The 25,367-nt window shown below is 43.5% G+C and overlaps 1 protein-coding gene and 1 non-coding gene across 2 annotated transcripts; both read right to left on the minus strand.

Moving 5' to 3' along the window:
• Positions 1 to 456: 456 nt before the first annotated feature.
• LOC109088658 (importin subunit beta-1-like) lies at positions 457 to 25,190 on the minus strand. The gene is made up of 22 exons (XM_042776113.1): positions 25,025 to 25,190; positions 24,455 to 24,513; positions 23,720 to 23,902; positions 19,859 to 20,059; positions 19,628 to 19,780; positions 19,477 to 19,536; positions 19,290 to 19,379; positions 18,729 to 18,839; positions 18,547 to 18,648; positions 17,597 to 17,821; positions 17,328 to 17,519; positions 16,904 to 17,034; positions 15,647 to 15,794; positions 15,220 to 15,291; positions 15,001 to 15,145; positions 11,741 to 11,823; positions 11,262 to 11,369; positions 7,970 to 8,113; positions 7,519 to 7,624; positions 7,324 to 7,438; positions 5,368 to 5,529; positions 457 to 1,644 (listed from the first exon to the last, which is right to left on the minus strand). Coding segments are annotated over exons 1-22 (2,631 nt in total). The 5' UTR covers positions 25,065 to 25,190; the 3' UTR covers positions 457 to 1,643.
• On the minus strand, positions 11,571 to 11,712 carry LOC122148891. The gene has a single exon (XR_006162700.1). It is a non-coding gene; the product is annotated as a small nucleolar RNA SNORA79 (small nucleolar RNA).
• Positions 25,191 to 25,367: the final 177 nt, after the last annotated feature.

Genomic DNA, 25,367 nt, shown 5'->3' on the forward strand with positions numbered 1-25,367 from the left:
AACGACTTCAAAAAGTGGCTTGAGTTCACAGTCTGTATTATGTGAACATTGAAAATGTGATGTCTATCAACAAGTACATGGCACCAACGTTTCACATCAGGTTCTTTTAACACCTGTCATGCAGAAACTGCTTGCCTTTAGTCTCACTACTTGATAAAAACGCCTCTGAATCAGCACTGATTTAATAAATCACAACGCTTCCAGTTGTGGACTAACAGCTCTTGCAACAACGACTTCCCATTACGCCCTCATTAGTTAAGTCTGGTAAACTGAATGAAGAACATTTCAGGAGAATGTTGAACATCAACATGACCCACACACATGTGGAGAAAGGGGAAGAGACATCCAGCAAGGCCTCCCACAGCACTGTCAGAAGAACACTTCTTCAACACATCAAGATCATTTGATCTGGTGAAGTTTGCATTACAAAGGAAATTTATCAGAAGTACAACCGGAAAGGTTCAATTTTATTTTATTTTCATATCAATGGAAAAATATAACCTCATACAAATGTCTGTTTTCGGTCCATTCTCTTTTTTAAAGTTTGGTGAATGACTCCAATTAAGTGCCGCAAGAAAAAAAAAAAAAGAAAAAAAAAAAAACACCAACCAAAGCACATCAATGCAAATCAGATTGTGACATCGTTGACATGTTTATTTCGCATCTTCTACGTGTTCACACACATTAAGCTCAAGTCCATTGGTATCCGCATGGATTTGGCACTCATTTTCCTGCAAAACAAATGAAGCAGAATAAAGGAGGAAGTGGAAGTGTCTAATTCCTGCACCCTAGAACATGGATCGCTCTGCTAGAACTTTCCCCCTCGAGAGGCAACGGTCTTCCCCTCTCCAGGGCAGGAGAAAGCCCCAGCCATACTAGCATACTAATAACAACCATTTATTTTTAATTCTTTTTTTTTTTTTTTAAAAGAGGGGGAAAAAAAATATAGCGCAGCAATTGACTTTGAGGAAGCAGGATGAACGCTCGCCGCTGGATCGCCCGAGTGCTGCCCATCCCTGACCACTAGCCGCTCTCCTATGTTTACATAAGTGCATCTCACTGAATCTGCAAACAAGATATTTATCATGTTTATTTATTATTGGTTGAAATAGTAAGAGGGGGTGTGGAGACAGCGACCCCCTCCGTTCATTCACACACTCACACTCCAGTCACGCCATTAGAAACTCCAGCAGCATCACTTCCTTCTGGGTTTGTATCTTCTGACAATGGATTGTGAAATAGGGAACATCTGCAGTCTTACACGAGCCCAAAGATGAATTCTGCAGATGCACAACGGTCCTTGCTTGAGCTAAATGCAGACAGGCTGGCAAACGTGTACTAATATGATGCACTAGCTTTTCCAAAGAGAGAATGTGGGTCTTCAGGAATAGTTTTATTGGGGGTCAGAGACACATGGGGAAGAGGGTGAAGGTCGCGGGCCACTGAGGTTTTCTGCTGCTGCAGCTGCTGGAATTGAACTCTGAATGTGGTGTGATGTCTCTCTCTCACTCGTTCTCACTCATTCTCAGACACTCATCTCAGCGCACACGTCACTTCTGCTTTGACGTCTATGTGTAAAAGACAGAAGAAACCTCAGTGGGTTTGATTTCCATTATTCTTGGTAGAATTTCCACGGCCGGTAATCTGAAAACAAACCAAAAGAAAACAAGGCAGGGTAAAAGGACACATTTTGTGGCAGACTAAGGTGTTTGAGGACCTTAAATGATGGTGAAATGTTAGATGAACGTCACAAAGGACATGTTCCACCCGAAAACTAATGGGCTTCACTTTTCTCTATGAAATAACTCATTTCAGGAGCAATAAAGGCCTGTTCACACCAGGACAAATGTTCAGGCAACACTTTACTGTTAATGAACAGCAGTTCTTGTGACTGTTCAGAACACCTCGGTTAAAACAGGGTTTCTGCAGGATTTTTAAGCTCAAACTTAAGACTTAAGACCTGCACAAATAAAATTAATATCATATGAGCGGGGTATAGGGCAATGTCTATAGTACCATAATAAACTGTAAAATTACTATAAAAATTTTCGGATACAAGTTTTCACAAAAACAAAACATTTTATAAAATGATAAACTTTACATTTCAGCCATTAAACCATTTTAAAGAAAACTGATGAGTCAAAAGTATCAATTATGATTTAAACAATTTTTATCAATAAATTATTATATTAACAAATTAGGGGTGTGCGATAACGACAAATCTCTCAATAATGTTCTGGGATTTTATTGGTAACGATAATTAGATGATATTTTGTTGAGTGTGTTATTGTGCTGATATCTTAAGGACTACCATGGACAGCTGACTCCTGAAGTGTTTGATATTCTTCTGTGTGCTCAGTTCACAGCAGTGATAGAGCTTAATCTTTTCCAACAAGTTTTATAGCCATTACCTTTAAGACATTTTTTCTAGAAGTGTGCACCATCTTTTGAGTCAAATTCTTGTATTTAGGTTGTTACCAAGCAAATGAAATCAGTATCAACTAAATCCATCTTTGCAATGCAGAGGAAACACAGAAGCTGCATCTGAAGTGGCATTTAGATGCATTTACACACTGATTAATGCAGCTCTGAGGGACATTAAATACTTTAACCTGCACTTACAAATGCATAATGTATAAAAAAGAAAAAGAAAAGGTACCTTAAATGTGAAATTAAAACCGCCAGCAAGTCACAAGTGAATCATTGAGATTGAACCGAATCATTTAAACGAGTGAATCATTCAGGAACGAAACACCAGAGACAGCTGTGTTTGAAATGATTTTTGTTGGAGAAAGAGCAAAAACAGGAAATATGTCTAAAAATTTAAGTCTCTTAATATTAACTTATTAAAATGTCATAAAATCAATATCACATTTGTAATCATGCTGACTTTTGGAGATAAAACGGCACTCTTCATGTGATATTAACTGTGTGAAATGGTATAAATATATACATGTTCTGCCCTATATCTTGAATTGTGTGATAATTCTAAATGCATCTTAATAGACTGATTAATGCAGTGAAAACGCACTCTAAATGCGCATGCACACTAGTCTAAACTACTAGACTTCATGTAATGTGTGCGTGCACTCTGTAGGTGTTGTGTGTTTGTTTTTCATGATGTACTCAATATCGCACATCGTCAAAACAATTACTATATTATTGCAGACCATACATATCGCACACCCCTATAGTGTTTAGATTTCTGTAATGCATTGTCTTCTTGTTGATCCACCAGTTCACATTTAAAGCTCTGTGTGTTTGCAGGGTAAAACATGGGTCGATTTTCATATTGGTCTGAACTCTGAACAAAACAGCAGTGTTCTTGAAAATACTCGTTCATTCTCTGCCAGCAGGTGGAGCTTTTGGTACAAATAGAACCGTGGTCACAACAGAACTGTTTCCGTGGAAACAGCAGAACACAAAGCAGTAGCAGCAGCACCAGACTCTGAACATGCAGCACTTGTGTTTATTCAATGAAATCATAGCCTTTTGAAGTTTAATCGTCATATTCAGCCATATCGCAATTCTGGTCTTTCCGTCCACATATCATAACTAAGACTTTCTTGTACAATTTAAGACTTAAGACTAGAGATCGACCGATATATCGATTTACTGATATTTTCCCCGATATTTAAGCATTTTATCATAATCGGATATCGGTTTTGTAATATTGGATTCACAGATAAATGAGAATTGCGCGCAGGATTGCCATTGCAGTGGGTCTGAGGGGAGACGAGATAACGTGCAGGTACTTGATTTGCTGTAGTTAGAAAGCTTTATTTTATATAACAGCCAGTTCTGCACAATTTAGATGCATTACATCTGCGGATCTCAATTCCAGTCCTCACGCCCCCCGCTCTGCACATTTTGTACGTTTCTCTTATCACTTCAGACTTTTGTTCTATTCGAACGTAAGTGCCCTGCGAAGTGGACATCACAGGATATTCCGCCATGATGCCGAAGTGAACGTATATTCAAATCAAATTTAATAAAATACCAGGGAATATAAATCATATTAATTTACAGAGGTATATGATGTCACACTTGTCTGTGTGTGAAGATGTTGCGCAGCGCCAATCCGTGAATGCATGTTCCGAAGTGAAGTGAACTTCAACAGATTTCCCCTGCTCAGGGAGTAGGGAGCATGTCAAAGGGAACACAGTTCATGCACAGAGCTCACGTCTAAAGAACTAGTTATCTGAATCAGGTGTGTTAAAGAGAGACCTGCAAAATATGCAGAGCTGGGGCACGTGAGTCTGGAATTGAGAACCGCTGCATTACACAAAGCCTGATATGTAGTTTATGCAGCTTGGCACTAAGAAATAGAGACCAACTCATGGAGTCATGTTAAATAATCCATCAAGTCCTGTCCCAACAAAGACGTAACTTTGCCTAAATTAATATGCAGCAAATAAAAACCCCAAATTTAAAACAAAATCTCTTAAATAAACTCACCCTCTGTTGTCTATGCTCATCTTTAGTCTCCTGAAGTTGGAGTCACGCAGATAATCCGTCAAGATCCTTTCCCAATAAAGACGTAACTTTGCATGAGTTAAATAATACAGCCATGAATGAGCGCATGTTGGAAAAAAAGCGCTGAAGGACAAAACATTATTAATAATTCTGATATAACATTCCAGTTGAGAAATGCAATAAAATACAATGTTTTGTTTGTTATATTCCAACATTCCAGAGAATATTGTTCAGTGAATTAACATTATCCAGTGAATTATTCTTAACTCTGTAGCGATTAAACCGCTTATAAACCTACTAAAACGTTAGTTTAAAATGAAGTTGACATGACTCCTGTCCTTTATTTTCTCAATTTGAAAACATTAGACATTCTTTATTTTGCTTATTGTTAATATTAGTGTTGCTGCTGTTGATGCTTTTTATAAAGAAAATATTTTTCATTGTTGTAATATAAAGATTAAATTTAACATGAAAGACTAACTTTCAACACTTATAAATATCGGTTCTGCATATCGGTTATCAGGCACATAAACATGCAAATAATTGGTATCGGTATATTGGTATGGTATATTAAACAGTGATTTTTCTTCTGTCACACCACTAATAAGAGTCATGCTTTGGGTCACAAGCCCAGACAAATAAAAAATTAAACAAAAATAAATAGCAACAATTTAAAATACCTGAACTCTAATATGCAAACAGCATATTCTGCTTGCTATGAGCTCCACCTGCCGCCAGAGTCACAAACTGTGTTTTCATTACGTTATCGGAGCAGTCACATGACATGCAGAAGCCCAGTGTGGACAGGCCGCAAGGATTTCTGTGCAGAACAGGAATGTTCTGGGGTAAGACATGCCCTCTGTGTGGTGAGATATAAGAGTAGTCACATACCAAGCCTGGCTCTTCAGCTTGCGGAGCTCCTTCGTGGCCCATGTGGCTAAGGTCTTGGTCTTGCTGGTCTTGGATCTCCGGCCTTCAGACAGCAGTTCATTGATCTGAGGTCGAACCTCCACCAGCTTCATCACATCTTTGCCAAAGGTTGTACACAGGTCACTTTGGGGGGAGGAAGAAAAGAAAAAGTGTCTACATAATTGTGCCAGAGCAATGAACAAGCTGCCGTTTAAAAAAGCATGAAGCTACAAATGAGAAGTGCAGTGTAGTCACTCATGTCCTTCTGAACCCAATGACTTGTGTCATCACGACAGCAGGAAACACAGGAATTCAGTGTCAACCGCTGCGACTAGCTCTCTGGTCACCAGGTTCATCTTTGAACCATAATGGCCCAACAGGTTAAACTCCGGTGGAGGCACTGAAAAGACGTAAGGCTACTCATGTTTGAAAGCTCTTGTTCTCGGTCACTGTACAAAGACATTTTTCAGAATGTTCACGCAAAAACATCTGATGTTCTCTGAAAAACAAAAACTGAAAAAAAAATTATAATAACATAAAAAAAATAACATCAAAAAACTAATTTATTTCACTAATTCCATTCAAAAAGTGAAACTTGTATATTATATTCATTCATTACACACAGACTGATATATTTCAAATGTTTATTTCTTTTAACTTTTAATATTATACCTGACAACTAAGGAAAATCCCAAATTCAGTATCTCAGAAAATTTGAATACTGTGAAAAGGTTCAATATTGAAGACACCTGGTGCCACACTCTAATCAGTTAATTAACTCAAAACACCTGCAAAGGCCTTAAAATGGTCTCTCAGTCTAGTTCTGTAGGCAACACAATCATGGGGAAGACTGCTGAATTGACAGTTGTCCAAAAGACGACCATTGACACCTTGCACAAGGAGGGCAAGACACAAAAGGTCATTGCAAAAGAGGCTGGCTGTTCACAGAGCTCTGTGTCCAAGCACATAAATAGAGAGGCGAAGGGAAGGAAAAGATGAGGTAGAAAAAAGTGTACAAGCAATAGGGATAACCGCACCCTGGAGAGGATTGTGAAACAAAACCCATTCAAAAATGTGGGGGAGATTCACAAAGAGTGGACTACAGCTGGAGTCAGTGCTTCAAGAACCACTACACACAGAAATATGCAAAGACATGGGTTTCAGCTGTCGCATTCCTTGTGTCAAGCCACTCTTGAACAACAGACAGCGTCAGAAGCGTCTCGCTCCAAAAAGGACTGGACTGCTGCTGAGTGGTCCAAAGTTATGTTCGCTGATGAAAGTAAATTTTGCATTTCCTTTGGAAATCAGGGTCCCAGAGCCTGGAGGAAGAGAGGAGAGGCACACAATCCACGTTGCTTGAGGTCCAGTGTAAAGTTTCCACAGTCAGTGATGGTTTGGGGTGCCATGTCATCTGCTGGTGTTGGTCCACTGTGTTTTCTGAGGTCCAAGGTCAACACAGCCGTATACCAGGAGGTTTTAGAGCACTTCATGCTTCCTGCTGCTGACCAACTTTATGGAGATGCAGATTTCATTTTCCAAAAGGACTTGGCACCTGCACACAGTGCCAAAGCTTCCAGTACCTGGTTTAAGGACCATGGTATCCCTGTTCTTAATTGGCCAGCAAACTCGCCTGACCTTAACCCCACAGAAAATCTATGTGGTATTGTGAGGAGGAACATGCGATATGCCAGACCCAAGAATGCAGAAGAGCTGGAGGCCACTATCAGAGCAACCTGGGCTCTCATAACACCTGAGCAGTGCCACAGACTGATCGACTCCATGCCACGCCGCATTAATCGTAAATAGCAATAGTTTTTAAAAGTAAAGCACTATTTTAGTTTTCGTTCAGTACCGGTTGATTAATCTGTATCGGCTAGTGCGGGCGGTGAGGTCAGTCGACCTCCAGAGGAAAGTGTTCATTAAGAGAGATGTTCTTACCCTATGAGGCCCACAGCATTGGCAACAACTCCATCCGATCGGTCTTCATCCTCAGCAATGTGGTGAATGAAAGACAAGATAAACTCAACACGAGGCTGTACCAGCATTACGTCGGCTGCACAAGGGAAACACACAGATTTAACAGGAGTCCATCTTCAGATCACAGTTATGAGATCGAGGTCCAGCTGAACTTACGGTGCACGTTCTCCTGGTCTCCTTTCAAGCCCTGGATGATCCCAGTGTACGCTTCCAGACAGCCCTCTCGCAGCTCGTTCAGATAGTCCACCATATCATAGTCTGTCTGGAAGACAGCAGTCAGTCCGGATTAACTTTCAGCAGTTTAAAAATAAATAAATAAAGCTCTCAATGTCAAATGCAGGAACCTAATTCTACGTAAAACACCTAGAGGTTAGACTATTGTAATGCTTCATTGGGTGGTTGTTCTGCACGCTTAATAAACTCTTACTAGAACCAGGAAGTATGACCGTATTAGCCCGGTTCTTTCAACACTGCACTGGCTCCCTGTTGAACAGTGAAAACATGTCTCTACAGGTGCAGTCAGAAAGACTGGGTTGGCTTGATCTACTGTACACTGATAGTTTGTGACAGGTGCTGTCTGGGGAAGGTCGGGCAGTGTGCTGCTTACCTTGTCCACCTGTGCCTGCGAGGCCTGCTGCAGAGTGTCCAGCACAATGTCCAGGTACTTCTTGAATTCACCACCAATGGCAAGAGCAATATCCCCAAACACAGACAGGATCTGAGGTTTCACAGAGCGGTGCACATTCTCGTTCTGCAAAGAAATGCATTCAAAAAAAAATTTAATAAAATGAAAGAGATCTGCATTCAGTCTACAGTGGGAGAAAACGGATCAACTACAGAAAAATAAACAACCTAAACAACAATAATAACTGCCCTTATTTGTTTTTATTGCATGAAACTGTTGATTCTGTAAATTAAAAATCTGTGCATACATTAAAATTTTTTGACCTCCTAATTAGGGGTGATATTATGCCACAGTACACAATACTATACACAAACGCAATTAAAAGAGCAAACCTATTTATTGTGTTAAGTTCCAAGTGTTCATTGTAAATGCACTATTCTTATTTATATTTGTTGTATTGCCCCGTTCTTTTAACCCCTGAAAACAGTGCAATCTGACCCTGTTTAACGCCTCTAACTCTGACTTAAGTATTAAAATAGTTAAAGAGCAGGTCATATGGTATTTTAAAGTGTCCTAATATTGTGTTGGAGTGCCCTACACCAGGTTTAAATGCATCTAAGATCAGAAAACAACATAATAATAAAATAAAAAACATAAAAAATTAGAGTCATTTGCCAATGATTAGGAAACGATTCGTTCCAAGCAAGTTCGGAGCAAGCCCCTCCCTTCCTCAAGCCTACTCTGCTGCTCTGATTGGTCAGCTGGCCAAACCTGTTGTGATTGGCACAAAGATGAGTCCTTGAGCCAGTTAGCCAGCGCTACCGCTACCATTGACAAAGCACCTTTACATAAAACAGTAATATAATCAATCTGTTCTTATAATGACATAAAATGCAAAAACACTTATGCAAGCGAATCGTGCCCACAGCTAAAGTTTAGCTGCTAAACTGTGAACACTAGGTGGATACGTTAGCCGAGTGCTAACGTGACTAACTGATTAAACAATACAGTTTGTAAAACCAAAATATGTCTACTGTAATGTTTGAAGAACGACAGACAAAAGACGCTCACAGGAGCACCTGCCGAAATCACTCATCTCTCCCGCATTAACCCTGTAACTGCCAGTGCAGCACAATAAACAGCAGTTTCACAATTATTATAAAGTCTGTGTGCTACACTACATTCTTTATTATTAAACAAAGTAATTAGAACAACGTCAGTCTACAATAATCGACATATTCTTAGGTTCCCTGCGAATTTTTAGAACTACTTCAGTAAGACAGTAATATTGTGCTTTACCTGGAAACACATTATATGTACTTTGAAAAGATAGAAAGCATATATAAAAAAATTAACATAGTAATAGTTATTAACTGGGGCTACAACTACACAGAAACAATTTGCAACTTTAAAAATACTGATCAGACAACACAACGACAAACAATTCACATATCTCAATACAGTTGTCATTGAAGACCTAAGCTAAACGGTGCTTACACAACAAACCAAACAATTATTAAGCATGCTACATAAAATGTAAAAGCATCAATTATTAATAACGCTTACAGGTTGTGATACGGAGGAGGACGCTGATGCAAATACACTTGGAACTGAACCTTCCTTCAATATCAGCCGGCTCGCGAATCCAAGTTTGATTGCATATAAGTTGGTAAAGCAATCGTCTTCAAAATGGCGTGAACAAAGCACAAGGCTCGGACTATACTTCTGTGGTACAGCTGTATATATTAATTGTAGCCACTTAGTCTTCAAATGCTCATCCTTGGGCAGATGAAAAAATTTTGCTTTTGAGTCGCACTTCAGAACACAGCGTCTCGTCGCCATGATGTTTTCTAGTTTTCACTGGCGTCTTGGAGCGCAATTAGTGGGCTTATCGTATTCAAATAACTTGACAAGTTGACGTCATCTAGTCAGAGAAAAAGCTTCGGTCTTCTAACGATTCATAAAAATGACTAGGAGTCGACTCTTACTTTTGAAAGACAGTAACTTTATATACGGTGCACTGTCATATTTCAAACTTTGCAGGATGTTTTTGTTCACTTAGATCTATGTTACACACTACATGAAAGGTAAATTTAAAAAATTCCATGATATGTTGAAGTTAAGGATCATTTCTAGATTATTTTATGTTGAAAGCAATGCACAACAGTTTCAGTTTATTTATAGTCTTTTGGTAAATTTGAGTTTACTTCATTTTGTTTTTCTACAGTATGCACACCGCTCACATTGTATGACTGTGTCGTTTCTAGGGCTGTTCTGTCCCTGCATTATATTAGATTTTAGTAGGTGTACACGTTGCATGTTGTATTCCTCTTGTGTGTCATGTGAGCAATCACAAACAGGAAGCTAGCAGTATCATGTCATTCAAACATGGTACACACAAAAGACTAAGCAGTGATCCCCCGTCACTGGACTGAGCAGAACCCTAGCGGTCACACTGCACTGGACGAGCACTTCTGCTGGACTGTAGGTCCACCGGTGGACCGGACTCTTAGGGACTGTTTTAGCGTATGGTGCAGATTTTCAGTGGGGTTTAAGTCTGGGCTCTGACGAGGCCATGCAGGGACATTCATCTTCAGTTCTGCTGTGTGCTCATGTTGGAAGGTAAACAGCTTTCTGGCAGAGCAGCAGATATTCAACAAGAATCCATGTGTCCTTCTGTCCTGACCAGTGCTCCAGCCGCTGCAGCAGAGAAACACCCCAGTAACAGGACATCACCTCCTCCGCTTTCCTGCAGGAATGATGCAGAGCTGGACTGGGCTTCTGCTCCGTCTGACTGCATGTGGTCTTTCTTGAGGAGCGGCTTTTTTCCATTCAAGAGGAATCTGTGATGTTTTCACATGCACACACTGACTGCTCCTGGTCAAACTCCTGCAGCTGCTTCAGAGTTGCTGTAGCTCTCCGTCTCCTGTCACATGGCTTTGTGTGTCATTGATTCTGTTTTTTTATTTATTTTTTTTCTGACATGTTTTATCATTTATATATTTGTTATAAGTGTTATAAGTTGCTATAAGTTGCTCTGAATAAATAACAGCTGATAAAACAAAAACTGTGTCCGTCTTCATTTCAGGCTGCAGAGCAAAAAGTGATCATTTTAAAAAGGCTGATTCTTTTCTATACCATATATACCTCTTCCTTTAAGCCCACTCAACCCTCACAGTAAAATCTCCACTGAGTAGGCTGAGCGTTACTACAGGCCAGGACAGCTTGTAAACACAGCAGCGCACGCACACCAGACGATGAGGTCATCACTTACGCCCAGGTTCTCCAGCAGCAGCTGCATGATTTCATCACAGTGAGGCAGGATGTTGGCCATCAGCGCTCGACACAGATCACACACCAGCCCCACCGCAGCCAGACACACCTGCACACACACAATCCTCAGCTGAATACACCCTACCACACCAGAACTCATTACTGGACAATTACACATTACAATAATTCATGTCTAAATATATAATGTAGACATACAGATTGTTTGGGTTGTGCAATTAGTCCACAAACAAGCAAAAGTGTCACTAGCCTCTCAGAGGAAGCACATGTCTTCTTTTTAGATAAGTTTATGAGCTGTAGAGTCCCACAATGTCCAGCGTGGCCACTGGTGACCGTCGGGTCGGCACACACCGGGTGAAGCAGACTCTGATTCTCTCTGATGATGTAAAATCCTGAGCTGCCTGAGCTCAGAGCAGCAGGAGGAACAATCATCAACAAACGCCAGCTTAACCCCAGCATTACCTGATACTCCGCGTAATTCTTCAGTCCGATAACCAGGAAGGGCTTGAAGGCTTCCATGTATTTCAAGAAGTCACTGCCCAAAACTGGAGAGGGAAGAGATTTAATTCACTCAGTAGACATCCTCAGCTGTACAAAATACTGTCCAGACATGAACGATGCTTGATTTTGAATTCATGTGACTGTTATTGTAGTCCTGAACGGATCTATTGTGTTGGTACAAGGAAGATATACTTCAATCTATAGTTTTAGGAAGCACTTCCTTATGCTGCGTTCACACCAAACGCGAATAGAGCGTCTGGCGCGAACGATTTCAATGTTAAGTCAATGTAAAGATGTGTTTACCATAGGTGTGATTGGCAAAGGACAAGAAAGCAGGAAACTATACGGTGCACTTACCATGACGCGGCGATTTATGATTTATTTACATTTACATTTAATCATTTAGCAGACGCTTTTATCCAAAGCGACTTACAAATGAGAACTGTAGAAACAATGAAATCAACGAGAGAACAACAACGGTATACAAGTGCTATGACAAGTCTCAGTTAGTCTAGTACAGAACACGTAGCCAGAGTTTTTTTTTAAGAATATGATAGACAAGAAAAGAAAAGGTAAGTACTAGTATTAGTTGGTTAAGTGCAATTTATGATTTATGAGGTCACCTGCAGGACAACTGGCAGATTACACTTTTATCTGCAACGTGAGTATAATATAAGGTTTTGATTGTACTTTATTGTACTTGTTTTTTGTTTAAATGAATTTATAAATTAAATAATTAAAAAGGGAAGAAAATAGAAATACACATCTAAATTAAATGATTGAACAAAAAAAAATCATAAAAGGAGTAATGTGGGAAATATGATTCAAAGACTGGGCAAAATAGGGATGAATTCCAAAAAATCTGTCCATGACTTGCTGCTGACGAGCACGAAAACTAGCCATTTATTGGGCATTTCCTGTCCTCCCAGATGTTTTGTTTTTCCTTATTTCTATGGTGTCCTTTACATCTATTAAAAATAACATCTTTATTTCCCTCTATATTTTTGAAAGGTATCTTTTCTTGTGTTTTTGTTCAGCCATTTGGTCAGAGCCTCCGCCTGTAGGTATGTGCTTTATTATAGACTTCTATGATTGCTAATCCACAACAGATGACGACTATTAGGTTAAACGTTCAGAATACGATTCCATAGGTTATATTTCAGCACGAATTTCGCGAATGGACAGCGACTCTTAAGTAGCACGTAGAACGCGTTCATGTCAAGTAAATGTTTTGGGAAAAGCGCGTGGAATTGCGGCGAGCGTTTGTAAGCTTGCACGTAGAGAGCGCTCTCAGAGCTAAGATACATGGTTATCGGGAAACTCGACCCAGATCAGTTTTAAGCATTCATCAAAGTGAATCGGTTCAAAGGAGTCATGAGTTCGCAAATCGGACGTGTCATTAGTGGACAGAAATGCTCATATGCTCCGCACATATAAACGTTACTCCCAAATATATTTTTAGGTCGCACAGATTAAATTTCAGGAGCATATGCGACAAAGATGTTGGCAATTTCGAGCCTAGAAGCTAAGCAATAACCAACCATATGCGTTACTTTGCTAAGTTAGCCCACAATCTTCACAAATCAACTTAATCGAATCACGACAAAAAATACCAATATATTTGCTAAATCATATTAGACCTGCATATAAAAATGAAAGACAATATATTGGATTTGATCACCTGAATCATCCGTGTTCACTGTCTTCGTCAGTCAACTGAAGCGGTTCACGTGAGTAGATGCTTGGGTGTGCGCGCATTCATAACGGTGCGCCTACACTTTGAACTTCAATCGTGACAAATGATTGGACTACTTGCGGAGTGACGGCATGAATCAGAGGCACAAAAAACACTGACAGCGGTGAGCGGTCATTATGTTTACCAATACCCAACCCATCGCAACCGCCGCCACCCAGACCCCCCCCCACCCCTTTTTTTTTGCATGATTTACGAGAGCATCATTTTCAGGTCAGAAAAGCCAGATTTCCGGAAGAATCACACCCCTGGTTTACGCGCGTCTGGGGGTCTCACAGCGCAAATGAGGCGTTTAGCGCGGCGCGGTAGACGCGAATTCACCTCGTTTGCGTGGATGACGTGAATTGAGCGTCTGGCGCGAATGGTGCTTTTTGTGCATTTACATGTTAGACGCGAATTCACGTCTGACGCCCGAGTTGAAAAATTTTGACTTTGGCGTAAATTCGCGCCGCGTTAACCAATCAGGAGCCTGCTCAGGAGTCACTCATTCAGCATGGAGGAACGACTGATGTTGTCAGTGAGCAGTCACCCGGAGCTATATGACACAAGTTCATATTTCTGTAGAGACAGGAATAAAAAGGACCTCGCTTGGAAGAGTGTGTTGTAAATACACATTTAACTTTTGAGTTATGTACACTTTTTTTTACAACTATTTTCCCCCTAATATACAGCTACTTTTCGCTGACAAGATAATGTGTTTATTCAGAGGACGTGTGCAGGAAAAAGTGGAAAAGCCTCGAATGCTCGATCAACATCAGCCATCATGCAAACAGATAACCGCCTAGCACTTGCCCCCCCCCACAAGAAGTGGATTTCTCGAATGCATTCAAAATGTTCAAGCAGCAAACTAGACGTGGTAGACGCGTCTATTTCGCTCTAGATGCGCGAATGGATTCAAAATGTTCAAGCGGCAAACTAGACGTGGTAGATGCGAATTTGACGCTCTATTCGTGTTTGGTGTGAACGCAGCATTATAACACAAGCATGTTAAGGTGAGAGGGCAGCAAGTAGGTGGTGATCTGATCCTAAAACATTTCCACTTCAGATCACATATAAACACTTTCAGCAGTGTTTCTCTCTTCTCTCCCTCTATCCACACACACACACACATTTCTTGTTTGATGATAATAGATTACTAATACAATAATAAAAAAGAATAATGCATAATAATATAATATAAAAAGGATTTCATCATGAAGTCATAGCCATAAAACGTACACATTTTATAGGCTTCTTAAGAGGAACAGGAAATGGGAGAGGGTTACTTTAGGACATGAATCCTATCTTTTAAAGATACTGTAGTGCCACTGACAATGTTGATAATAAGACCAGCTTTGGTGTGTTACAGAGTAATAACTGAACTTCAGACACACTGCATGTTGATTTCAGACATGAGTTCTGTTACGTCTTCTGCGTGGTATGTGTTTTAAAGCAGCTTCATACCAAGTGTACGTGGCTAGCCCCTCACCTTCCACCAGAGTGCTGACGGCCATCAGAGCGTCCTCCTGAACGCCCCCCGAGCCGGCGGTGCTCTGAAACATGCGCAGCAGAGACGCCATCACCACGTCTGAGATCTGCAGCGCGTCCTGGTGCTGCACCTTCCTCAGCACGTTCTGAAGGAGGGGACACAGATGAGAACACACACTCACACACACACACAGGGCCAGAAGAGCTGCGAGGGCCTGACCTGTAGGGTGGCACACAGCAGGGACTGCAGGTCGTTGAACTGGATCCTGTCTGACGTGCTCTGGATGTGAGACTGGACAAGAGACAGACAGATGTGCTCGATTACAACCAACAAAACAAGCCTCATTTCTTCTTAAAGAGTCTGAACGATAGGGCTGGGTCATCAACACAGATTTCCTGATTTTAATCAAATCTCATTTTGATACTGATTCTTGAATTCAAAGAACGGATCTTTTAGTCTATGCCATTTTCAGCTGACACAGGGATAACTTCACTAAACCTTATTAGATAATTGCAATAATCTTTGTGCTTGTTACTTTTCATATGAATCAACAACTCTGCTTTCAGAATTGTGAATTGTAATAATTTCAGACAGCAGGCGTGTCATCACCCAGTGCTACTGAACAGGGCTGCCCTGGTGTCTTCACCTCCATCTGCAGGACCTGCTGCAGTCGCTCCATGATGACCAGCGTGGTCTTCTGCACCGCGGGGTAGCAGTCCTTGGCGCTGTTCTTCACGATCTCCATCAGAGCCTCATACGCTGCACTCCGCAGGTTATTCTGATGCCCGTCCGGCCTAACAGTGAAGAGGAGACAGAAGTGACTGCGAGCTGCACACTCACCTGTCCAGGTGTCATGCCTGTTCACACTGGTGGCCCGCTCCCTTCTAATCTAGAGATTTTGATTATAATCTCTCAATTCCAACACCAAGTAACAACATAATTGACCCAGTGTTCCACATGCTATTACAATGTATTCAGTCCTGCGCTGACAACACTAGCATCAAGTACTTAGACATGCTGCGATGGAGCTAAAAAGAAAACGTACAATGTGATGTCTGACTTGCCCCGCATTATAAACTGTTAGTTGTGTGCCTAACTCCATTGTTTCCCAACCCAGGTCTTGGAGAAACCCGGACGCGTCTCTTATCAGATCTCAGTCTTCACTAATGAGCTGAATCAGGTGTGTTTGATCAGGAAGTACCGATACCGCAGCCATTCTGTCCTGCCAATGTCTCTCCAGTTGTTTTCTGCATCTGCTTGGACAACTGAACTAAAACTGAAGTATCTAGTCTCTTTACGCGGTTTGAAAGCGGAGTGTGTGATTTGCTGCAGCGATCAGCTCGTGATCTGGTGAAGACCTGTCTCTGCATGCGCTGAGAGTTTAACACGCACACAACGGACAGATGATTTCAGCATTTCACTAGATTTGCAATGAGTTACTTTACTTCACCTGAAACCTCATGTTCTAGTTTTCACTGAAACAGCAGGTCTCCAGCAAAATAACAGTCTGAGGGTTAGTATTGCAATTATCCTATAGTAAAGCAAAATATACTTTATTCATTTCCATTTTTCAGAGCAGCTGTATTACAACAGTATTCTAATGTCTTAATGGTAATATTTCCACTAATGATAATAATAATAATAATAAGAAGTATCATCTAAATGTTTGTCTTCCTAACAGTTTTACTACAATAATATTCTAAATGTTTGTCTTCCTAAAGCAGCAGTGTGAGTGTGATGGAGACTGAGACGCTAGTCCAGGTACAAGCCAAAGCAAACATTCATATTCTGTTCAATTTAGCTCTAGGCTCCTAATTTGAACCTGTAAACTGCTCCAGACTGGTGTTTTAATGTTTAATGGGGTGTGTGACCCTGTGGGATACCCTGCAGCGCGGCTGCTTACCTGTCTGTGGTCTCCAGCAGCTTCTGGACTATGAGCTCGAAGGAGGAGGACAGGCAGTATGTGCTGGGCTCTTCCTGATCGTCAGCAGCGTCCGTGGCCTCGTACGCCGCTTCAGCCAAACTGGAGAAAGCCTGCAAACAGCATCTGTGAGCCTCGTATCACAGCACAACTGATCGATCCCATTAGACCGAGTCCGAGGGGTCAGACCAAACACACTGCTCGCACGCCATTACTACTACAGGCTTGCATTAGAAACTCCAGCATCTGATCGTGTACGAGGCGAGGACACAGCACAAGAACAATGAATCATGTACACTGTACCAATAGTGAAGAAAACACTTAGCATCTACTCCAACAAAGCCATTATCAGACACGCCTGTGATGTGACAGCAGACTCAGAGCGCTGTGAAAGGTGGTGTCATACCCAGCAGACGTTGGAGGCCACGCGGGGTTCGGCCCCTAGGCCCTCGATCAGGCACTGCAGGAGAGGGGCCAGATACACCTCATTGATGGCGGCCTCGGGCAGCAGATCACAGATGCGTCCCAGCGTCCAGGCCGTGGTGTCCCTCACCACCACGCTGGGGTCCTTCATCAGCTCGATGAGGGTGGGCATGGCCTGCAGCGACACACATACACGTCACACACAGACCTCACACAGTCATGTCCCTCACTGAGCCCAGCGCCGGCCCTTACCTGGATGACCAGCGGCTTGAGCTGGCTGAGCTCGGGGCCCTCCAGGATGGAGCCGAAGGCCATGACGGAGGCGTCGCGGTAGCGCCAGTCCGGGTGCTTGATGTGCTCTTTGATGAAGGGCAGCACGTGCGGCACCACGTCGTCCTCGCAGCACGTGGCCAGGAGCATCAGACACACGCCCGCAGCCTTACACGGGTTCCAGTCGTCATCGTCGTCGTTCTCATCCTGCACACAGCACACCTTCACTTCATACACACTCCTCAAGTCTTTCAGTCAGACAGCTGACTCTGCTCATTCTTGACCATGTTCAAAGATGAGCTGCTGGTCAACACTAATGAGAGATTTAGTCTTCAGAAAGCAGAAACACAGTGTCCCGTCCCAATCTGACTTAGCATCACATACAGCCCAAATCAGAACCTAAAGAGCAGATCCCCTGTGGTTTGTGCTGTTTGCTTTTATGAACAAAAACAATCAACTTTTTCCTGTCTGAACGTAGCCTTCGAGAGGCACTTTAAGTCAGTTCATGGATTTAATAGAAGTTATAGTGAAAAAGTTGCACATATGTAGAAGCCGTTTTCTATTAGCAATGAAGCTCTATATCATGGATGTGATATATTGAGAATACTGTCACTGAGCTGCTTGTTGCACCTAAAGGCCAGTTTCAACTTGATCTGCGGTCTCTGTGTACGCCTGCAGGCTGTCATAGTTTTGATTTGTCACTCATTAATAACTTCTGCAGAGTCACGCTCTCTGAAGAACTCCACTAGTTTCTGTGGTTTGTGAATGAGAGAGAATCTAGGTCTTGCTCCTCAGCGTGATAAGCGCTTGTGATTCAGTGAGCTCATCATCTCAGAGGGGAGTTTCTGCACACACACACACACACACACGATGTATGGCTGGAAACGAGCTTCAGAACCCGCCCAACACAAGCGCTGAGAGACCAGCTTTACCTGTTTGGTGAGCGTCTGTGTCAGGATGGGCACCAGGTACTGCAGAGCTCCTTTAGCGTAAAACTTGCTGGTGTGCTCTGGAGGACGGCCCTGTTCAGAGGCCTGAGGACAGACAACATCAACAGCGGTCAGGAAGGACAGCTCGTGCGGAGCAGCAGACTGGAGATGGCATCGTGCTTCACCTCAGTGGCTTCAATGGCCAGATCCATCTCCTCGTCGCAGACGTTGGACCAGAACTCGATTCCCTGCAAGGCCACTTCATCGATGTCACTCTTCATGGCCTCTATTGTGATCTGAACACAGAGCAGCAGATGAGAGCACATCCCTGACATTTCTACAGGACGCCATACATTACATGAGCTAAAGACAGCTTCGGTTTAAAGGGAACGTTCACCCGAAAATGAAAACTGCATTTACATCACGAGTTTCTTCTGTTGAAAACACAAGAGAGGATATTTTGAAGAGCGTGGGTAACCAGACAGCTGCTGGCCCACACTAACTTCCATCTTTAAAATGTCATCTTTTGAATATTAAGCAAATAATAATTTCCATTTTTGGGTGAACTATCCCTTTAAAACCTCTGGATAATGAATCCCCGGGCTAATATTTCAGCCCAACACAAAATGGATTAAAGGAGTGATCTTCTGTGCGACGCTCATATCGAGCTCATCAGAGGCGTCTGCATGGCCTTCATGTGGTCAAGAACACTGTACAGAGGTCTTTGTTGCCGTCTGAGAACTTACAGCAAACAGCGCGGGGCCCATGTAGGTCTCCATGTACTGGTAATACAAGGACATGATCTTCACCAGGTTCTGTAACGCAGCCACTCTCACCTACAGCAGGACACAACCACACACTCGTAAGAGTCTGCTGCAGCAGAGATCAGCAGCATCTGACAGACGTGTGTGTGTGTGTGTGAAAGAGACGCACCCTGGTGTCCGGACACTGCGTGGCCTCACACACCACCTGCATGATGAAGTGTCTCTCCGTCTGCAGAGACATGAGATTTAACAGAGAGAGATGGACGCGGCACAGCTGAGCCGCACAGGCCCTGTGACCCTGAGGGAGGACACAGCAGTACCTCTTTATCAAAGTTGGCTTTGGTGAACTCCAGCGAGTTGAGGAGCGCGTTGGTGGCGGCGAGCTTGACGTTGTTGCTGGGCTCCTCCTTCCTCATGCCCTGGATGATGGCCGTCAGGATCTGGTTGGCGTTGTCCTGGAGGTGCTCGGGGTCCTGTCAAAGCGTTCACAAGGTCAATCAGACAGATGCTAGGAAACACGGGGCAGTGAGTCTGTGCTGGACGGGACTCACGATGTCCTGGCAGATGTAGCCGATGGCCTCCAGCGTGGACTCCTTCATGTGCTCTGTGCTGCTGGGGTCCGTCACGTTGGCCACCAGCTGAGGGATGAGCTCGGGCCACTGGTTGACGGGGATCTCGGCGCAGGCGATGCCAGCCACACACTGAGAGGCCGAGCTGGGCCGATAGGTCTCTGTGCCCAGAGTCTGCAGCACCTGCACAGAGAGAGAGAGAGCACACAACAGACTCAGACACCACAGATCAGCAGCCCTACTGGACACCCTTCAAGATCATCTTAAAGCCCTACAGACTCGGAGCAAATCAACTGCATCGGCTAGAGATAGGTGTGCGCACAAATAGTTGAATACTTGATCTGTAATTAACTATTAAAAAATAAAAACACTATTCAAATTTTTCTATGTGCTGCTTTGCTGGCAGTAAATGCAGGAAACCCATGATGAATCTTAAAGGTATAGTTCACCCAAAAATGAAAATTAGCCCACGATTTCCTGACCCTCAGAGCATCCTCTTTCAGATGAACACAGTTACAGTAAAATTTTCCTGGCTCTTCCAAGCTGTAGAATGGCAGTGAATGGTGGCCTTGTTTTTGAAGCCCAAAAATAAAAGTGCATCCATCCATCATAAAGCTACCCCACACAGCTCCGGGGAGTTACTGTGCGTTCACACCACCGGCGTCAAGAGCGTCAAAGTGGCCGGAAGTCACTCATTTTCAATGTGAGCCGGCGTCGAGCAGCGGCGAGGAGAGTTGAAATCAGGGCAACTTTATGTTAATGAGCTATGACGCGGTTGGGCAGCAACCAATCAGAACGTAGAAGTCCACAGCTTGAGAGGATTCCAGAGAATGCAGCTCCAACCACATTAGTTCTCAAAATAAAAGGTTGATTATTGCTGTGGCAGGTTTGCAGTAATCTATGATGTGTCTCTGTTTGCGTACAGGGACATAAAAAAAATCAAAATTCAAAGTGTCTGAGGACCAAAGTGTCTGAGATTGTTCATGTTTCTGGTGAGTTGCTGATGTGCAGTAACGATATAATAATAATCTAATGATATAATAAATAATACTAGGCTACAGTAGTCCTAGTTTACTTTTAAAAAATCCAAATGTTTATACACACATTAAGTAATGTTTATACTTGATTATATTTACTTAAGTAACATTTTTAATGCAGGACTTTTGCACAAGATCAACAAGCTTGTTAGTGCTTTAAACATTATTAGGTAAAGGATCTTAATACTTCGTCCACAACAATATTTAATGAGGTTAACTTATGACGTTACCCTCATTGTGGTTAGTCTGCACAAGATCAACAAGCTTGTTTGCTTTGCGGCCGCTTTATATACACGATAAGCATTCGATCTACGTCAGAGCGTCAGAGCGCTCACGAATCTTTCTGCAGCGTTGTGAGCAAAGCGGCCAGAGCGATTTTTGACGCTCTCGACGCCGGCGGTGTGAACGCACAGTTAATAAAGGCAAGGAAAATATGTATTTATATATTGATACGTTGGGCGTTCTGCTGCACCTGCGTGATACGCTTGAGCGCCCCGTGAACACACTTGAGCGACCGGAAGCTGGAGATTACGCTTTATAATTGTTTTATAATCTATATTTCTCTTACACTAACGCTTCAGAAGGCCTGTATTAACCCCCGGAGCCGTGTGGAGTAGATTTATAGCTTCAAAAACAGGGCCACCATTCACTGCCATCATACAGCTTGGAGGAGCCAGGACAACTTTACTGTAACTGTGATTGTGTTCGTCTGAAAGAGGATTTATCTAATTTTCATTTTTGGGTGAACTATCCCTTTGAGCAGCAAACTATCCGTCAGTAATAACTGCATGCACTGGGTGGCGCTGTGGAGCGAGTTCAACTGATGATTGTATTTGATCACAGAGTGTCGTCATCTGCTTGTAATTACTTTGATCAAAATGATCTTACTAAACTGAATTACTTCTGATCGAATGAATCGGTCAAACTGAGTTCTCGTAATATGACCACTATGATAAGAATCAGATGAAGTCCAGACAGCGGTGACAGAGACGGCTTTCATTCTGCAGAGAACAGAGCTGAGAGGATCTTCAGACATCTGCTTCTTTACACTGTCTTGAGGAACAGTAACGTGATGTGAGAGCAGGGCAGAGCAAGATCCGGTCGCACCAGCCCTCTGTAGGTTCTTAAACTGGAACCACACTAAAGGCTTAGTAACTACTAGCTGGTAAGTCTGTACTTCATTCAGCTGCACCCTTTGTTAAGACAGAACGTAGGCAGTACATCATAAGCTCTCTGTAAAGAAATATGACATTTACACTCAAACCACTGAACCCTGGAGCAAAACACCTGCCCACTGCTGTGTGTGTGTGTGTGTGTTCCCCACTCGCTGCTGTGTGTGTGTGTGTGTGTGTGTGTTTCCCCACTCACTGCTGTGTGTGTGTGTGTGTGTTCCCCACTCACTGCTGTGTGTGTGTGTGTGTGTGTGTGTGTTCCCCACTCGCTGCTGTGTGTGTGTGTGTGTGTGTTCCCCACTCACTGCTGTGTGTGTGTGTGTGTGTGTTCCCCACTCGCTGCTGTGTGTGTGTGTGTGTGTGTTCCCCACTCACTGCTGTGTGTGTGTGTGTGTGTGTGTGTGTGTGTGTTCCCCACTCACTGCTGTGTGTGTGTGTGTGTGTTCCCCACTCACTGCTGTGTGTGTGTGTGTGTGTGTGTGTGTACTTGGATGGGTTCAATGCAGAGCACCAATTCAGAGTCTGGGTTATCATACTTGGCAAACGTAAAAAAATTAATTTAAATTTAAACAGCAGCCTTCAAATAATTTTGCCTCACATAACCAACAGTAAAGATAAGCTTCCAGTGAAATACAGCACTTGATCATGAAATGGTACAGGTATTTATATATATGAAATGACATTTAGAAACAATTTTAATAAGGATCAATAAAAACCGTGGATTATAATTTTATGTTTTTATTTGATGAGCACAGAGAAGTGTGCTTGGTAGAGTGGGTTTGTGTTGATAAGCCACTCACAGAGTAAACTCACAGTGTTCTTACTGTTCAAACGTAAACGAGTAAGTGAACAGGTCTGAAGGACTGAAGTCTGTTTAGTAAATGAGTATTTTGATGCAATTCAATCGATCTGCTATTTTATTCCAACCGTTACTACTGCTCGGAGACTTCTGTGAATATTTAGTGTGTGTGTAGAGTTGTATTTCAGTTTAGTTTAATGGTTCAACACCAAAATATCTTCTGCGCAAGATGTAACTTAAAGCCCTTCACGTCAAGACTAGACTGCAGCGTACACAGCGGCTGACCATGTTAATATACATCAGCTGTTAAAAACATGGCTTTCAAATATAATGCTTAAGACTATAATTTGAGCAATTAATGAAGAGAAGTGACATGTCTCTGTGTTGGTGATACAGGCCTTGATTGCTCAGAGTATGTGTGTTTATGTTGATTCTACACTAACATGAGGATTCAGTGCACCCACATGTTTATGATCAGAATTTCTATGATAGGAGCAATTAATCCGTTAGTTCACAGTTTAATAAGCAGTTACATTACACTGAAATATTTGTAGTTATATTTCACTATTTAGAGATGGGTAATACCCATGATTAAATGTGTTCATTACCTGGCTCCAAGTCAAGCACACTTTCAAACCTGCTGAAGCCCTGAGTATTTCGTTTCAGAACAGATTTACAGTATCAACTTGTAAGTTGAGATCTTAAAAACCCCAGCCTTTGATTTCTGACCAGTGACCGTGACGCTGGTCTGAGGTCACCGCTAGCGTTACCTGTCAGATGAACCGGACATTCTCCACGCCACAAACAGAGCTTGCACGCATGCAGAAACACTCACGTAGTTCTTGATCTCCCGGCGGGCGCTGCCGTCGATGGCCAGCCATCTCTGCTGGTGCTGCGTCTTCACGTCCGGGTCCTTGGAGGTCAGCGAGTTCTTGACCTGCAGCCCAGCGGCGACGCGAGCCACCTGCGTGTTCCCGGGGTTAGCCAACACCTTGGCCAGCTCCACCAGGAAGGTCGGCTGAAAGGAAGACAGACGGCGGGTTTAAACCATGATTACCTGGAGACACCTGATGATGTCACTCTCTAACGTCACCTCCACAGAACTACACACAGGTGCAGCATGCAGGAGGTGGAGCGGTCAGTACTGGAGCTCACAGCATCCTGCGGCTCTGTACTGGACCACACCTACACGAACTAGAGAGGAGAGGAGAGGAGAGGAGAGGAGATGAGGAGAAGAGACGAGAAGAGGAGAGGAGGAGAGATGAGAGGAGAGACAAGAGGAGAGAAGAAATAAAAATAAAAGAAAAGAAAAGAGGTGGAGCGGATGAGAGAGAGGAGATGAGGGAGCTCAGAGGAGAGGAGAGGAGAGCGTGGAGGAGGAGAGGAGAGGAGAGGAGAGGATGAGAGGAGAGGAGAGGAGAGGAGAGGAGAGGAAATGAGAGGAGAGGAGAGGAAATGAGAGGAGAGGAGAGGAGAGGAGGAAATGAGAAGAGAGGAGAGGAGAGGATGAGAGGAGAGGATGAGAGGAGAGGAGAGGAGAGGAGAGGAGAGGAGAGGAGAGGGTCATCACCAGGTTCTCGATGGCCGCCCGCTCCAGAAACTTCTGCGCCGCCTCCAGCTCATTCCGATCTGAAATCAATCACAGCCATGAATCAACACTTCTGAGTAGAGCACGCGACTCGCGTGTCCGGCCCGGCTGCATCTCCCGCCAAGCGCGGCTCCGCGAGCTCACGCGCCGCCCGCGTCTCACATGTGTCAGCGAGCCGAAGACTTCCTGAACGCTACAATCAGCCGCAAACTCTCAAACTCTCCTCAGCTTATAGCACAGGATGACTGAGTGCTAGCCATGCTAACACCTAGCCACTTCCTGACTAGCATGCTAACGTGCTAATGAGTTTACAGCGGCTCTAACACGCGCGACGCCGCACTCAGCCGGAGCGCGTGAGCGGACGCGTGACCGAGCGCTTTCTGTCATCACACGAACGCTCAGGATCGCATTATCAGAGCCGCGGCTCGCATCGCGGCGTGTCAGTGCAGCTGTTCACACATGTGAGACGCGTCGCGGGGCCTTCGCTGCGCCAGCCGCCCGCTCGGTCGCGATCACAGCGGGAGGGTGCGTGTGAGGCGCGCGTAACGTTACCTGGAGACACGGTTTTCTCGAGGATTGTGATCAGCTCCATCCTGACGCGCGGTGACAGGAGACAGGAACGAGTGGATCGGTCGTGTAGACTCAGAGTCGCGTCCACGCCTAATACCGAAGACGAGCAGTTCTCGCGGTTAGCCGCTGTCGCGAGGAAAAGGCCGCGCGGAACTCCCGCCCGCGGAACGAGATCACGCGCTGACGTCAGAGCCCCGCCCACCCGCCGCGTCACGACGCACGTCAGCAGGCCCCGCACCTGCTCGGTTGTAGTTCTTGATGCAGAGTGATGAGAATGAAATGAGCTCCACCCAGCCGAACACAAATCTGCTTTATATTCACTTGA

This window comes from Cyprinus carpio, chromosome A19 (genome assembly GCF_018340385.1).
Source record: "Cyprinus carpio isolate SPL01 chromosome A19, ASM1834038v1, whole genome shotgun sequence".
NCBI classification, from domain to species: Eukaryota; Metazoa; Chordata; class Actinopteri; order Cypriniformes; family Cyprinidae; genus Cyprinus; species Cyprinus carpio.

Coding starts and splice junctions, on each gene's coding strand:
- LOC109088658 (XM_042776113.1), bottom strand. CDS start 25,064: ATGGAGCTGATCACAATCCTCGAGAAAACCGTGTCTCCAG. Junction 24,514..25,024: donor CGAGAAAACCGTGTCTCCAG/GTAACGTTACGC, acceptor GATTGATTTCAG/ATCGGAATGAGCTGGAGGCG. Junction 19,380..19,476: donor CGCAGTGTCCGGACACCAGG/GTGCGTCTCTTT, acceptor GTCCTGCTGTAG/GTGAGAGTGGCTGCGTTACA.